We start from the raw sequence: 14,415 nt of genomic DNA on the forward strand, positions 1-14,415 counted from the left end.
CTATCAGCGGATACAAAGACGCCTCCAGGGGCGCGCTGCCCCGGGCGCTATGTGCGGCGAGCGCCAGGCTTACCGTCGGCGGCGATTGCAGAGCTGCGCTTGGGGGCACCGATGATGCATCACGGCAACCGGTGACGATGCGCCACAGACCGGATGTCGGGGGCGCCCATGGCCTGTGTTGCAAGAGCAGTGGAGGCGAGAGGCAACCACCAGACGAGCAAACGGGCGGTCTGTGCGCCAAGGATGCACCAAAGCCATGCCTATGCCCTTCTGTTTGATACTGTCCCCATGATGGCATATGCACAGAACTCTCTCCCCGTCAACTCGCTTCATGGGCCCCGCCTCTGTCTTCACAGATCTGCCCGCGCCACAGCTGCTCTCTAGCGCAGGCCTTCTCGCGGGCTACTACGGCACGCCTGATGTCGGTGACGTTACATGCAGACGGCAAAGCATCAGCCCAGCCTGGGCGTTAGCTTAGAGCGAACAAGCTCGGACATATTTGCAATCCAGCCTCAGAATGATGTGCTTGCGAATTGCATTTTCCAGCATGGAGCCGCAGACTCGCACTCATATGTCTTTGCTGGCATTCCTTTTGCCCGCACCGCGCATCTGGATGGCCCCGAGGACGCTGCGCGTGAAGGAGGAAATGTGTCACAAGGCCTGTGTGCCGCTCCGGCCGCTCCTCCGCGGGCGTGCACGCCGTGCTAGGCCCTCTGGGAACGCCAAATCTTGGGACGATGGAAGAGCTGTGCTGCAGTGTGGCCTTGGATGAGATACGCGGAGAGATCAGGTTCGGATGATGAGCATGCCGGGTGTTTTGCGAAGTCAAGCACGTAAAGCCTTCGGTTGTCTTGCGGAAGAAAGGGAACGAGGCTTGGTCTTGCACCGTCACCAGGCCCAGCCTTGATCGCGTCTTGGGATCTGCCCGCCCCAAAGCTTCTCCGCACTGCACATAGTACGCTGTCCAAGTCGCTTAAAATGTGCTTTCTGGTGCCGTTTTATTCAGCCATGCCTCACCATTGCGCCTGAAATGTCTATCTTGAGGACCCAAATACGCCCGCTGAACCACGCAATCGAACAATAACCTCACATCATCCGGTCCCTCATCTTTTACCCCGAAAGTATCGTGCCAAACCATTATATCAGACTGTCTCCGCCGCTCCCCCAACTTTGCGTCGAAGATGGTTTCTGTTGATTCTGGTTCTGTTGCTGCCCTGTTCTTGACACCATGCTGTTCATGCTCAGTTGACTGTTTGCTCGAGCACCTATTCCTGGCGGTAGAGTTATGTTGAAAGTACCCCCAGTGCTTGGAGGAGGTGCTATACCGAGTGAGTTTGTCGATTTGATTGGGGGAGGTGCAATGCTGAACGCTGAGTAAGGGTTGCTTTGCTGCTGCGTCTGTGGTTGCGCCGGTGGGGAAGTCATTGAGAAATTTGAGAGACCACTTGAAGCGCTGGGAGTCGTGCCTGAGTTACTCCACGGGTTAGAACTGAGCGAAGAAGTCCCGCTCGCTTTGGTCCAATCGATGCCCGAGCTCTGGGTGGTATAGGACGGTGTCGTTGTGGTAGGCGACAGCATGCTGATCATCGGCTTCTGCTGTGCCTGAGGGAACGACGAACCAATGCCTGGATTTGCGGGTGCCATGGCTGGAAAAGTCGAGTTCAACGAATTCAGTGTATTGTCTGGTGTGATGGTCCTCATCCCTCTCTGTGTTTGGGGGGCGGCCAGGTTTGTTGGCGGAGGAGACACGGGAGGTGTTGACCAGGCAAAGGCTGCGGCCGGCGATGCATTTCTCGCAGTGCCTGAGCGATTCGCTGCAGGTCGTGAAGCCAATGTGGCCGAAGATGAGGCTGAAGCTGGTGCGTTTGCCCAAGGATCGCCACCAAGCATGTCGGAACCTGTGATTGCACCTTGAGTCCCCCGGACTAGCGCCTCGAAATCGCTGCCTCCATCCCCGTTGGTAGTGTCCAGCCCATTCGTGCCAGGCAGGCTACCAAAACTCATGAACTCATTCCGCGACGTAGTAGGTGCATTATTTGCTCCGAGCTCCTGCAGCTTCCGCGTCTGTTCATTCTCAACCCTCGCAGATAAGGACTTGATCAGCAACATGTACGCTTGGAATTGCCCAAGGTTGAGCAGGGGTCCGAGACTGAACTGCCATAGTATGGGCAGAACGTCAACCGCAAGAAAATCGCTGTCGACCTGGGAGCCAATCGCTTTGAAAACGTCCAACGCAGCCATCTTCACAAGATGTTAGTACATATTTATAGCAGATTCGCTCATGCTTCATACTCACCATGACAGCAGGCTCCTTAGTCTTGATGCCCTTCAAAAGTGGGACTACCTTCTCCTGTATGGTGTATTTGTCGAGTATTGACACACTAGACTTAGGCTTCGCAGCTTCAATAACACCCGTCAGGCCATCGCCTTGCAATCCATCCTGATCTTCGCCGCTACCACCACACAAGGTCCGGAAAGCCTCCAGACCACGAATCTTGATGCCCATGCTACTCGTCTTTGCGAAGATTGTTGCAATGACGGGAAACAGTTCGTTTTTGATAGTCGAAAAGTCAAGGATCGGTAGGACTACAGGAAGTGTGCGGAGCGCGGCATCTACTAGAGAATGGGTGGGTGACTCGAGAGCATAATTGACAATGGGTAGGATGTCATCCTTGGGGACACATTAGCATCGTCAACAGCAATAGTTTGTCTGGTATTCTCACCTTGAACTCCTTACCACCACAATTATTTGCGGCGACTGATATGTTCTCCAGAAGGACCATCAAGCCAGCCTCTTTCAAGCTGTCACGCTCTTGAGCAGGGCCCTTCGGGATCGCCAGAAAGGTCTCTCTGAGTTTTGGAATGACCTTCTCAGTGAAAGCGCGTTTGCCAGACGGAAGCATTGTTATGATCTTGAAACAATTCTGCAAAACCAATGCTAGAAGCTCACGATCTTTTGTTTCCTCGAGCAGGGCCGGCAATACTTTCTTTTCCATTACTGATTTTGGAAACTCTTTCAATATCCTGGGCAGCCCACGAAGGAACTGCTGTTTCTCATTGGGGGTTTTTGCAGGTAATGAATCGAGAAATCGTATGGTAGATACTAGGATGTTATCAAAGTACTGTGCTTGTTGGAATTCTCGGGCGTTGATGCGCTGAGCTGGCCGTCTAGTAATGAGTCGGTCCAGGACCCCGTTTACGACATCCCGCGGCATAGACTGGGAAGACATGAAGTTGTTCGACTTGTTGGGTACCGAGGAGGTTGTCGAAAAAGCCCGCTTGAATGAAGTCGTGCTGCCATGGAACTCCATCGGGCTCTTGTGTGGAGAATTGTATAGCGCGATGATTAACATGCCCAGCGAGAACATGTCGGCTGCCGGGGTGACGTTGCCATCCATGACGAAATCTGGTGAGGTGTAGTCCAGGTTCAATTGAACATATGATGGTAGTCGCGCGTCGTAGTTCAAGGCTTCGGAGAGCGATATGGGCGACACAGAGGTAGCTTTAGTGGAGTTTTCGGGCGGTGTGCAGAATGATAGACCAGATATCTTCCAATCCGACTGTCACGTAGATCAGTAAGATTCAAGAACAGAAACTTGGTATTCCCTACTTTAGCATTTACAAAAACAGCGTCAGGGGTCAAGTTGGCATGCACCAAGCCTGCGCTCTCGTGCAAGAACTCTAGTCCTTTGGCGATCTGTAGCAACCCCTTTTGTATCTCCAGCTCGTCGATTTCGAGCTCACGTCTCCGCTTCTGCCCGTTTTCCTCTTCGATGACATATCGACTTCTGCGCCCGCCAACACCGCCTGCCTTCTCCTGCTCGTCTTTTTCTAGGAGCAGACCAGCGAGCGATGCTGTGACAGGCTCTGTCGCGAACATCAGGCCTCCGCCTCTAGTGTCTTCGACGGGTTCGACCAGCTCCAGTACGCTGGGGTGTCGCAGCCGGGCGAGGGAGCTGGCCTCTTTCTTGAGCCGTTCAACCACCTCCTCATGCGCGCGCTTGAGCCCTGAGCCTCCCGACGAGCGCCCGCCCAAGCTCGCACCCCCGGGGGGCTCCAGCGACTTCTTCTCGAATATAAAGACGGACACGGGCTTCTTGGTCTTCTTGCCCTTCGCGTCGTAGATCTTCCATGGCCCCGAGAAGGACGTCGGCTCCTGGCTGAGGGTGTAATTGTTGGTGATGTTGGAATTGAACGACTTGGACAAGTCGGCGGCGAACTTGTTGAAAAACATGGCGAGAGAAGGGCGCTGGGCGCTACGGTCGGGCGGTGGTGCTCATGGATGGCACTGTGGCCAGCTTTGCGGAAGGGAGAGCTGCGTCGGGGCAGGAGCGAGGCGCCGTCGGGGCAAGAGAGTGCGCAGCCGCAGTGAGCTTAGTATCGTCCACTGCCTGGCGACCTGAGACAGCAGCTATCAGTCAACGTCTGCGACAACGGACCACCGCGCGCAATAACACAGTATCGAGTTGCGACAGACAAGGCAGCTCCCCCACGCGACAGTGGTGGCTAGTGAACCCTAAACGCCAGACCTGTCGCGCGGGCCGCGGCGTGGCTGCGCGCTTCGCAGCACCGCATTTCGGACACTGGGCCAAGCAGCGCTGGTGATGCACGCCAGCAAGAGGGTGGCAGCACGGCAATAGCCTCTGATATCCGAACTGCAGGCCCCATGTCTTTCGCAGTCGGACCCAGTTGCGCCCTTCCGCAGAGACATGACTCCCAGCGCCCGCCGATTGGTTCTCGGTCGGCATCGGGGAGCTAGAAGCTGCTCCGAGCGGTAAGCGTCGGTTTGATATACAAAAGATTCCGTCGCAGCACTACCATTGCCTTCCCCACGCTCTCGGTCTTGTGCTTCCTCCTCCACAGCCGCCCACAATGCTCCAACAACGGTCATTGCGATTGCTCTCATCGCTCTCCCAACGCGCCACTCGGCCTGCTGCCACCAGCGTTGCCGCCTCACTGCGATGTCGGACCGAGCGACCGTACAGCATCCACGCCGATGCCTCTGTCGGCACGACGATCAAGGACATTGAGCCTTCCAAGCTCTCTATCACGAGGACCACGACCCCAAAGGCATTGCTGCCTCCCGAGGAACTTGTCTTCGGCCGCAACTTCTCAGGTGCGAGCTGTTGAGACGTACATGAGAAGGTTCCTAACCCATGTAGACCACATGCTCTCGCTCGAATGGACTGCATCCGAAGGATGGCTTCCAGGGCGCATTACTCCCTACCAAAATCTTAGTCTCGATCCCGCTACCTGCGTGTTTCACTACGCGTTCGAGTGCTTCGAGGGAATGAAGGCATACAAGGACAAAAACGGTGGCATCAGACTGTTCCGACCGGAAAAGAACATGGCCCGTTTGAACAAGTCGTCTGCGCGCATTGCGCTCCCCACTTTCGATGGCGACGCCTTGATCGAGCTAATCAGCAAGTTCCTCAAGGTCGACGAGCGCTTCATTCCTGAGTAAGTCACATTTCGCCTCAGCGCAAGCCCCAGGCTTACACTCGAATAGTGCGCGTGGATACTCGCTGTACCTCCGCCCGACTATGATCGGCACCCAGCGCACCCTCGGCGTCGGTCCACCGGCCTCGGCTCTTCTGTACGTCATTGCCTCGCCGGTGGGCCCATACTACCCGACTGGATTCAAAGCTGTGTCACTTGAGGCGACAGACTACGCTGTACGAGCTTGGCCTGGTGGTGTAGGAGACAAGAAGCTAGGTGCCAACTACGCCCCTTGCATCGTCCCGCAGATGCAGGCGGCGAGCAGAGGCTTTCACCAGAACCTTTGGCTGTTCGGCGAGGAGGAATATGTCACCGAGGTCGGGACTATGAATCTGTTCGCTGCGATCAAGAACAAGGAGACCGGACAACCAGAGCTGTTGACTGCCCCTCTCGATGGAACCATCTTGGAGGGCGTCACGCGTGACTCGGTTCTGGCCCTTGCGCGTGAGCGCCTCGAGCCGAAGGGCTGGAAAGTCTTGGAGCGCAAGTTCACCATGAAGGAGCTCGCTGATGCTGCGGACGAGGGACGCATGATGGAGGTGTTCGGCGCTGGTACTGCTGCCATTGTCAGCCCCGTGCGACGAATCAGCTGGAAGGGACGACTCGTTGATTGCGGTCTGGCTGAGAACGAGGAGTGTGGTCCCATTACAGGACAGGTCAAGGACTGGATGGAGGCCATTCAGTACGGTGACGAAGAGCACCCATGGAGGTAAGCGACCTGTGCCTTGCTTGATGAGTGTAAGCTAACTCCCCGCAGCTACAAGGTCCCGGAGTGAAGATTGGCCGAGAAGTGGTAACGGCGCGCGACGCCAACAACGGAAGCAAGTAACTATAGAAGAAGCTTGAGCATGTGGGGAAAATTGTTGATCCCTGGAGCGATCTATGGACGTCGAGCAACGGCGTTTGAAGCAATGCCACAGCATTGGGCAGGTGGTGCATGCCAGATGCCCAAAGTCCAAAGTTTATAGACAGCTTTAGCTTCGATGTAGACTGGAGAATGTATACAATGCATGCTTTGCTGCTCTCATGCATCGAGACAGAATGACCACAGCTGCAAGGTACCAATTGTGTGACGTCTATCGTCGCTGGAGCACGCCATGCCCCTTCCGGACAGCTACCTCCAGGGAAGTCGCGAGCAAGGCTCCCCCTAGCCAACCTCCCAACCTCTCCAAATCACTGCGCGGCCGATTCCGTCCCACTACCACGACTCGCTACTCGCACCCCTCGCCGTCTTCTACGCGTCCACAACAATCGACCAGCGCCCCCCACGCAATGCTCGCCCGCGGCGCGCTCTGCCGCTTGGCAGCTGATGTGCCCAAAACATCGACACACGACCTCCCGCGCATCTCCCAGCTGCTCCGCACTACCCTCTTCGCTCGCCATGGCGCTTCCCAGCCCACCGTCGGCGCCATCGTTCGCGCGTTTCGAACTACAATTCTCGAGGGGCGCCGCGCATATGCCACCAAGAGCGCGACTGAGCCCACCGCGCGAGTCAAGCGGGAGGTGAAGAAGGCAGTAGCGACAAAGAAGACGGCGAAGACAACTACAGCGAAGAAAACCACGACCAAGAAAGCGGCCCCCAAGAAGGCAAAGAAGGTTGCGCCAAAGAAGAAGAAGCCAGCAAAGGAGCTCACAGCAGAGCAGAAGGAAGCCCAGACAATCAAGAAGCTGAAGGAGAGGGCGCTGCTGAAGGGGTCACCTAAACGATCAAACAGCTCCGCATGGACCGAGTTCGCTAGCGAGTCCCTCAAGGGTTCCAAGAACATTGAGGATTCACAGTCGATCATGAAGGAAGCGGCCGTCAAGTACAAGAACTTGACACCAGCCGAAAGAGAGGTATGTACATTGGCGAAGTGAAGAAGGCCTGTTTGACACCCTCTGCAGCACTACAACCAGCTTGCCAAGCAGAATATGGATGCCAAACTCGCCGCGTACGACAAGTGGATTCTTTCGCACACACCCGAAGAGATTGCTGCCGCCAACTATGCGCGCGCCGCCTTGAAGCGCAAGCTCGGCCTCAAGTCCAAGTACGACACGCTGATCGATCCGCGCCACAACAAAGCCGCTAGGTCGGGCCCCTTTGTTCTCTTTGCCAAAGAGCGTCTTAGCTCTGGGGAATATCAAGGCATCGTAGTTCAGGAGAGGATGAAACTTGTCGCAAATGAATGGAAGGCGCTCAGCCCCAGCGAGAAGAAGGTGAGTTCATGCCTCGAGACCCCGCGCGCAGCAGCTGATGATGATATAGGTATTCGAAGATCAGTCCGCAGCTGCGAAGGCTGCGGCCGCAAAGACGGCAGCTTGATTGTATAGCGCGCTCCCTCGGTTTCCTATATCCAGTTCCTTCGGTTCCTCAATGGTCAGGTTTTTCTTCGGCGCTGCTGACTTGGCTCCATGTGTCACTACGCTTGGTGGTTGGCTGGTTCGATTCAATTCGGCGCATGGCATCTCTTCTGCGGGCCTGCGAGCGGCGTCTGGATACGGGCTCGCGACGAAGCACGGGATTTGATTGGTGTAGTCAGGATAGCCTTCGTGGGTTTGGGTGGGGAATTGTATCGTAGCTCTGTACAAGACGTGACTTTGCTTCATCTGTTGTGAAGCGCTTGCAGTGTTGCGTAACCCAGGCCGGTGTGGCGCATGAGATCTGGATCGACAAGAGTAGAGCTCCTGGGCGGAAGTTTGTATCGTTCTGGCATGGAGATTGACTCAGGCTCTTGTGTCACCATGAAGCCTGTTTGCCAGGTCAGATCCTTTCACAACTGCCTACAGGGTCACTCGAGCTGCTACGAGTATCTAGACCTGGACGCGATGCTATATCCCGTCTTCATGTTCACGTGAGAGCCAAAGAAGTCAACCGTACCATTGGATCCTGACCTTGCATAGCAGACCTGCCGTTGTAGTCGTCCTCCACTGATCTCCACCCGGAACTGTGTCTACGGCCCACGTGCGTAGATGACGGTGTATCTTTCCTCTATAGGCTCTATCTTGCTCTATATCCGTAGTTCCAATATGATATCTGCAGTTCCTCCCATTCTCCACCACGCAACTTCATCTCGTGGACAACGTCTTCAAGCGCACCAAGATCCTGGTCGACTATGTACATCCTCTCGCCCTTCGTCCGCGTCATGACACATGTCGTGCGCGTGTTCCAGCGGAGCCATCGCACAAGCACCCAGCAGCCTCTGGTGCAGAGACGGTATCCCGTCGAGCTCAACATCTTCTGCGCCGGCCCGTGGCTCCAACGGCCTCGACGCCGTTCTATGCACCGAGCAACGAAGCCCACCGGCAGCCTCGCAAGCATACTGGCCTGAACATCCCAGCACAACCCCCCATAGTCTTCAGCTCTTCCGTCTCATCGATCAGCACCCTTGAACTGCGCGCTCTTCAAACGGCAAACCCCCCGCTGTCCCGCTGCCGCGGCTCCCCCGCCGCTTCAAACGTCCCGTTCCAGCACACCCGCAGCGCCTGGGCCGAGCTGTAGCCCTGCGGCATCCACGTGACGTTGTGGCCCCTCTCCTTCATGAACGCAATCGTGCCGTTGTCGAACGCGCGCGCGGTGCCCGTGCCGATGCCTGACTCGGCCCAGGGATGCAAACCGCCCACGTCGGACTTCCCGAGGTCGTGCGGCGCCTTCCCGTCCGGCGCGCAATTCGGATTCGTAGAATTGCATTCGAAGGCGATGACATTCGGAATCAGCTGATCATGGAACCTCGGCTCATACAGCGCGTCGATCGCGCTCATATTGTGGTCCAGCACATGCCACAAGTTCTGCGCGACAGCGGATATGATTTTGGCGCCGCCCGCGCTGCCGAGGACGTAGTACAAGCTGCCGTTGGAGGCGTGCTCGACGATGACGGGGGCGATGGAGGAGAGGGGGCGTTTGCCGGGCCGGATGTAGTTCGAGGGGGAGGGCGGGTAGCCGAATTCGTTGCGAGTGTTGGGGAGGGAGAAGTCATTCATTTGGTCATTGAGGATTACGCCGGTGGAGGGGACAATGAGGCCGCCGGCGAAGATGAGGTTGATTGTTGAGCTGGGGGCTTTAGTAACGTGGTGGTTGATATTATTGGGGATACTTACGTGAGGGAAATGGCCATTCCGGAGGCATCGGCCGCAACGATGTGGCTGGTCCCGTGGTTTTCGAGGATCTCGTAGCCGTCCGGGTTGTACTCTTCGATAGGAAGCGTATGATCAGACGAGATCTTGCTGCGCTTGCGGGCAGCAGAGGCCTCGCTGAGCATAGTATCTTGGTGGGCGGCCGTCCCACTCACGAAGTCTGGATCGCCTAGGGAGGAGCGCTCCGCGTAGGCAAAACGGAGCGCCTCGTCGAGGTAGTGAGTGCTCAGGTTAGTAGCTTTGGCATCATTCATGCCTTCGTAGCCCTCGATGGTCTTGAACGCGCTGAGCACAACAGCCCCCGCCGCGGGCGCACCCACAGACGCGAGCTTGAAATCCTTATACTCCGCCTGCAGCGGTGCTCTACTCCTGATCTCATACCCACGTAGGTCCTCAAGCGTCATCGTCCCATTCGACGCCCTCACAGCCTCTACTGTCGCTTCCGCAATGGGCCCCTCGTAAAACACACCTGCGCCCCCTTCCGCCACCGCTCTAAGCGTCTTCGCATACCTCTTCCTCGTCAACACATCCCCCTTTCTAAGCCTCGTCCCATTCGGCGCAAAGTCCTCCGCCCACGCAGGCTCCTCGCTCAGAAAATCCCGCCCGTAGATAAACTTCTCGGCCACATCCATATACCTTACCAGATCCTCCCCAACTTCAAACCCCCCTTCCGCAAGCTCAATCGCCGGCGTCATCACCCTCTGCCAACTAAGGTTCCCATACCCTCGATGCAGATACTCTAACCCCCTCAGCTCCCCCGGCACACCAACTGCCAATCCCCCGAAAACAGAGCCATTTCGGTTGCCCACATACATATCCTCGGACGCGGCCCCTGGCGCCGTCTCCCGGAAGTCGATAGACTCATAGGCGCCAGAGGCACTGCGGACCAGCATGAAGCCGCCACCGCCGATCCCGCTGTGGTACATGCCCACGACGCCGACGCAGAAAACGGTGCCAACGAGGGCGTCGGCGGCGTTACCGCCCGCGCGCAGCAGGTCAGTGCCGATGCGGCTGCATAGTTTGCTCTCGCTGGCGATGGCACCGAGGCGGGGGTCTGAAGACGTATGTGATGAGTCGGGATCTTGATGCGGGTTGAGTACTATCTGTGGGGGACGAAATGATGAGGCTGAAGCACGGGAGGCATGCAGTAGGGCCGAGAGGGCGAGCAGGAACGCCGTGGCAGATGTCGTGACCATGGCGCTGGTGTCGCGATGGTGTACACCAATGTTTGGGTGAGACCGATGGTCTAAGCCGCGGCGTGTCAGTGGGTGGGTCGGGCCGTGGACGAACGAGGTCGGAGGTCGAAGAGCGGATCAACAATCTTCCCTGCCGTGCATAAATGTTTGTATCAATAGCACACAATGGAACTTTTGCCTTGAGTTGGATTGAATCCCGAATCCCAGTTCATCGTTCTTATCGGACCTCGCGACCTGAATCGGAACTCGTGACTTGGTGCCTGGAGCATGATTAACCACCGCACGCTGGGCACGGCCTCGGATCGTGAATCGGTGCCCCGATAGTCTCGCGCGACTCGTTGAATCACTTCAAAGAAGGCTGAGACGAGCTACGGCGGGTAGCGACGTGCAGACAGCGGGCAGTCACGCCCAGATTGGAAGCTAGACCGCAAACGACACAACGGCAGAGTCAGTTTCACACCGCTATCAGATTGACACATAGGACCAATTGCGGTTTCAATAAATTCATTACTCGGCACCACGCGCTGGCATGATGCTGATGTGGATTAGATACAGACAGCAAGGAAAAGCTTTCCGTGTCCCATCTGTAGACGCCACATGACACACAGCTATAGACAAGCAAAAAGATTGCGCAAACAGAACAGAGAAGTGCAGCTATGCAACAACAAAGAGAAACGAAGGCTGGAAATGTAGTTGAACGAGAGACGAGAAAGTATCTAGAAGCGCTGGAGGAGTATATACAAGGCGGAGGGAGGTGGGGTTTGACACCGCTATGGGTGTCGGGTATTGTAGTAACGACCGGTCGCAAAGCGTAAAGCTTAGGGTATGATGCATGCAGCGGACAAAAGAGACGCGCAACGCAAAGAATACTTGCAGGTGCAAGCGCGGGCTGCAGCGCGCGAGTGTATGTATGTACCAAGCGTGTTGGATTTGAAAGAGCCAGCCGAAAATTTGGGAAATGTTGTTGCATGAATGGATGGATGGCAGAAAAGACTTCGGACGCCCGGCGCTCGCTAGCTATGCTCGAAGCAGATGGAGACTGGTATGGTAGGAATGATGCGACTTTTGTTCAGGGCCAAATGGATGCATGAGAACCGCCTGAGTGGCTGAGAGATCCGTAGGAGACAGGGAAACCGAAAGAGATCGTTCACTTGGGGACGCCGAGGTTCAGCCAGGACATGTCTTGTCCTCCTTCTTTACGGTCGCCGGTAGGTCCACCGGGGAATACAGTGATCTGGCTCTCTCGGCCGTCTGGCGCACCGCCTAGGCGTGGGGGCGCGGGGTAGAAAGACTCAAAATCATTGTGCTGCTGTTGCTGGCGTGGCTGAATGTTGCCCAGGTTCTGACCCGGGAAGACGGTGTTGGTGCTTTCCCGAACTTCGGGTCCACCGATCTTCGATTGGCCAGGGTAGAAGGAGCTGATTCCGCTCTTCGGGTAGAACGAGGATGTGCCATCGGGATAGTATGAACTAGCGCCGTCGCGATAATCGTTCATAACAACACTGCCCGTGTAGTTGCTGCTCACTGGTCGCTCTTCGTGGCCGACAGGTGTCCAGCTTTCGACAGGATCCCGGAGATAGTGATGATCATCGTTGCTGATGCCGGAGCGCGTGCTGGCTCCCGAATTGGCTCGTGCAAGTTCTGCCTGCATAGGCTGACCGGGTAAGTTGTCTGTCGAGTTACCTAGTGTCGGGCTGCCGGTGGTGACTTTGCTGATGCGTTGGTTCTCGAACTTGGGAATATCGAGTGGTGGAGGGGCTTGCATTGGCTGGCTGTACATGCGCGAGTCGGTGTACAATGAGTGGCTGGCGGTGCTGGTACGGTCAGAAGCAAATGTTGAGCGGTTGTCGGTAGGCATAGCTGCCAGGTTGGTGGCATCGTTGTTGGCGAAATAGCGACTCCAGCCAGAACTGCGGCTTCTACTCACGTTGCCAATAGCTTTGGGTGCGGGCGGTATCCGGCCAGAGTTCTGTCGAACCATCCTCTCATCGATGGGTTCTGGCTTCAAGTCGAACTTGGACAGCTCGACGGGCTCAGTGTATCCGAGCGGACTGGCCTTCTTGACCAGACCCGACGTACTCGAATCGCTCAACATGCCACGCTTGTGGCCATGGCCGGCGCCTCCTGCAATGATGGCGAGAGAGGTTTGGGAAGCATTCACTTCTGTGAACCTGGGTTTACTGCCCACACCTCCTGCCTCCTTCATGAACTCGGCACCGCGATCGGCAAAGCTCAAGCGGTCCTTCTCCACGTATCCACCCTGCGCTGTCCTCCTTTTCTTCGATTTTCTCCACCTGAGGCAGAACAGTAGCAAAATCAACAGAGCAGCGATGCCAAATATGGCACCTAGAGTTGCGCCAAGGACTGTCAGCATCCTGTCCTTGTTGTTTACGGCGGCACCGGCGGGGGCGCCGGCGGCCGCGGAGGAGGAAGCCGCTGCTGTCTCAGTGGCAGTCGATGTCGGTGTTGAGGAGCTAGCCGAGGAGGAAGGTTGTAGGATGTTGTTCAGTTGGCTGCCAGAGAAGAGTGCGGTTGCGTTGACCCAAGAGTTCTCTGAGCCGTCGAAGATGCTCAGAGGCTCCTGGGCGTTGCCTCCAGAGAAGACAATCCTATCGGAGTCGCTTTGCGCGACTGAGTAGCCGCTTCGGATGAGGTCCGAGGCGAGGGTGTCGTTGTATTTGGGGAAGTCGTCAAGCGTCACGTATCGTTTCGAGTTTACGCCAACGGTCGTGCCTTGGGCAGCAACAGATCCACCCTTGTTGAGGAGGACGGTCCGCGTGACCGTGTTTGGCGACACGCCCATGTTGAATGTTTCCAGCACCTTACTGCCATCCTCGCCGTTAATCAAGGTACATTGGGTTGTCTCCGGGCTGGTGATGGGTTCAGTGATCGTAATACCGAGATCTTTCCATCCTTCCATCGCACCAGAAGCATCAGACATTGCACCGAAGGTATAGATGGCCGTATTCGAGGCTCCACCTCCGACCATGACTGCATGGGTCTCGTCCCACGGCAGAAGCATGGGCTTGATGAGGGGCGGGTTGGCTCCAGCTGGCTGGCTGAGAACAGCATAAGGCGATTTCGTGTCGATCAAGAAGCTCTCCGACGAGAGACCGCTTGACTGAGGATCCGAGGAGCCCGAGTAGACGAGGATTTGTTTCGCGGCAGGGATATAAATGGCGGCATGATTCGTTCGTTCCTTCGTGACCCAAGTCTCGGACCGCTGCCAATCCCACTTCTTATCCTTGAACGAGTAGTGCATAAGCCCAGGGTAGTCCCACTGCCTTACGGTCTCGTTCACTCTTCCCCCAACGACGAACATCATGTCGGTGTTGGCATCCCCAGACGAGGGCGCGAGTATACACTCAGCGCCCGTCAGCGATATATCCATGGGCAGCTTCTCCCATTGTGAACCCTTGGCCAAATCCAACGACTGGAATCCCTGCGGCGAATAGACGTAGAGCGTGTTCTTGTGGATGACGGAGCAATGGTTGTCCAATGGGTAAATGGGGTCTTTGAAGGTCTTCGAACTCATGGTGAATTGAAAGGTGGCCGGCGCGCGACAGGCGACGGGGACAAACGAATGTGGTGTAACGAAGGTTACGGGGAG

General features: G+C 56.4%; 6 protein-coding genes across 6 annotated transcripts; 2 read left to right on the forward strand and 4 right to left on the reverse strand.

Annotated features, from left to right (window-relative positions):
• Nucleotides 1–845: 845 nt before the first annotated feature.
• Nucleotides 846–4,564, reverse strand: CC84DRAFT_1192780 (protein kinase-like protein Scy1). Its single transcript, XM_018181258.1, has 4 exons — nucleotides 3,611–4,564; nucleotides 2,724–3,560; nucleotides 2,297–2,671; nucleotides 846–2,241 (listed from the first exon to the last, which is right to left on the reverse strand). The coding sequence occupies exons 1-4, from the start codon at nucleotides 4,232–4,234 to the stop codon at nucleotides 1,138–1,140; spliced, it is 2,940 nt and encodes a 979-aa protein (XP_018043052.1). The 5' UTR covers nucleotides 4,235–4,564; the 3' UTR covers nucleotides 846–1,137.
• A 61-nt stretch (nucleotides 4,565–4,625) lies between these two features.
• Nucleotides 4,626–6,529, forward strand: CC84DRAFT_1159961 (branched-chain amino acid aminotransferase II). Its single transcript, XM_018177370.1, has 4 exons — nucleotides 4,626–5,116; nucleotides 5,163–5,460; nucleotides 5,510–6,208; nucleotides 6,257–6,529. Exons 1-4 carry the CDS (start codon nucleotides 4,873–4,875, stop codon nucleotides 6,273–6,275), a joined length of 1,260 nt encoding a protein of 419 aa, XP_018043053.1. The 5' UTR covers nucleotides 4,626–4,872; the 3' UTR covers nucleotides 6,276–6,529.
• A 242-nt stretch (nucleotides 6,530–6,771) lies between these two features.
• Nucleotides 6,772–7,801, forward strand: CC84DRAFT_1212203 (uncharacterized protein; the record flags this gene model as incomplete). The annotated part of the gene is made up of 3 exons (XM_018182433.1): nucleotides 6,772–7,335; nucleotides 7,384–7,695; nucleotides 7,745–7,801. The coding sequence occupies 3 exons, from the start codon at nucleotides 6,772–6,774 to the stop codon at nucleotides 7,799–7,801; spliced, it is 933 nt and encodes a 310-aa protein (XP_018043054.1).
• A 1,079-nt stretch (nucleotides 7,802–8,880) lies between these two features.
• On the reverse strand, nucleotides 8,881–10,805 carry CC84DRAFT_1183273 (gamma-glutamyltranspeptidase; the record flags this gene model as incomplete). The annotated part of the gene is made up of 2 exons (XM_018180682.1): nucleotides 8,881–9,526; nucleotides 9,574–10,805. 2 exons carry the CDS (start codon nucleotides 10,803–10,805, stop codon nucleotides 8,881–8,883), a joined length of 1,878 nt encoding a protein of 625 aa, XP_018043055.1.
• Nucleotides 10,806–11,052: 247 nt separating this feature from the next.
• CC84DRAFT_155588 (uncharacterized protein) lies at nucleotides 11,053–12,083 on the reverse strand. The gene has a single exon (XM_018185395.1). The coding sequence runs from the start codon at nucleotides 11,773–11,775 to the stop codon at nucleotides 11,260–11,262; it is 516 nt and encodes a 171-aa protein (XP_018043056.1). The 5' UTR covers nucleotides 11,776–12,083; the 3' UTR covers nucleotides 11,053–11,259.
• Nucleotides 11,953–14,340, reverse strand: CC84DRAFT_1201620 (uncharacterized protein; the record flags this gene model as incomplete). Its single annotated transcript, XM_018181732.1, has 1 exon — nucleotides 11,953–14,340. One exon carries the CDS (start codon nucleotides 14,338–14,340, stop codon nucleotides 11,953–11,955), a length of 2,388 nt encoding a protein of 795 aa, XP_018043057.1.
• Nucleotides 14,341–14,415: the final 75 nt, after the last annotated feature.

Source organism: Paraphaeosphaeria sporulosa, assembly GCF_001642045.1.
Source record: "Paraphaeosphaeria sporulosa strain AP3s5-JAC2a unplaced genomic scaffold CC84scaffold_1, whole genome shotgun sequence".
Classification (NCBI taxonomy): domain Eukaryota; kingdom Fungi; phylum Ascomycota; class Dothideomycetes; order Pleosporales; family Didymosphaeriaceae; genus Paraphaeosphaeria; species Paraphaeosphaeria sporulosa.

Bases quoted from the DNA above. Each gene is read 5' to 3' on its own strand.
- CC84DRAFT_1159961 (XM_018177370.1), top strand. From the start codon at position 4,873: ATGCTCCAACAACGGTCATTGCGATTGCTCTCATCGCTCTCCCAACGC. The intron at 5,117-5,162 runs GTGCGAGCTGTT...TAACCCATGTAG, and splicing joins CTTCGGCCGCAACTTCTCAG to ACCACATGCTCTCGCTCGAA. The intron at 5,461-5,509 runs GTAAGTCACATT...ACACTCGAATAG, and splicing joins GACGAGCGCTTCATTCCTGA to TGCGCGTGGATACTCGCTGT.
- CC84DRAFT_1192780 (XM_018181258.1), bottom strand. From the start codon at position 4,234: ATGTTTTTCAACAAGTTCGCCGCCGACTTGTCCAAGTCGTTCAATTCC. The intron at 2,672-2,723 runs GTGAGAATACCA...TGTGTCCCCAAG, and splicing joins GTGGTGGTAAGGAGTTCAAG to GATGACATCCTACCCATTGT. The intron at 2,242-2,296 runs GTGAGTATGAAG...CATCTTGTGAAG, and splicing joins CTAAGGAGCCTGCTGTCATG to ATGGCTGCGTTGGACGTTTT.
- CC84DRAFT_155588 (XM_018185395.1), bottom strand. From the start codon at position 11,775: ATGCAACAACATTTCCCAAATTTTCGGCTGGCTCTTTCAAATCCAACA.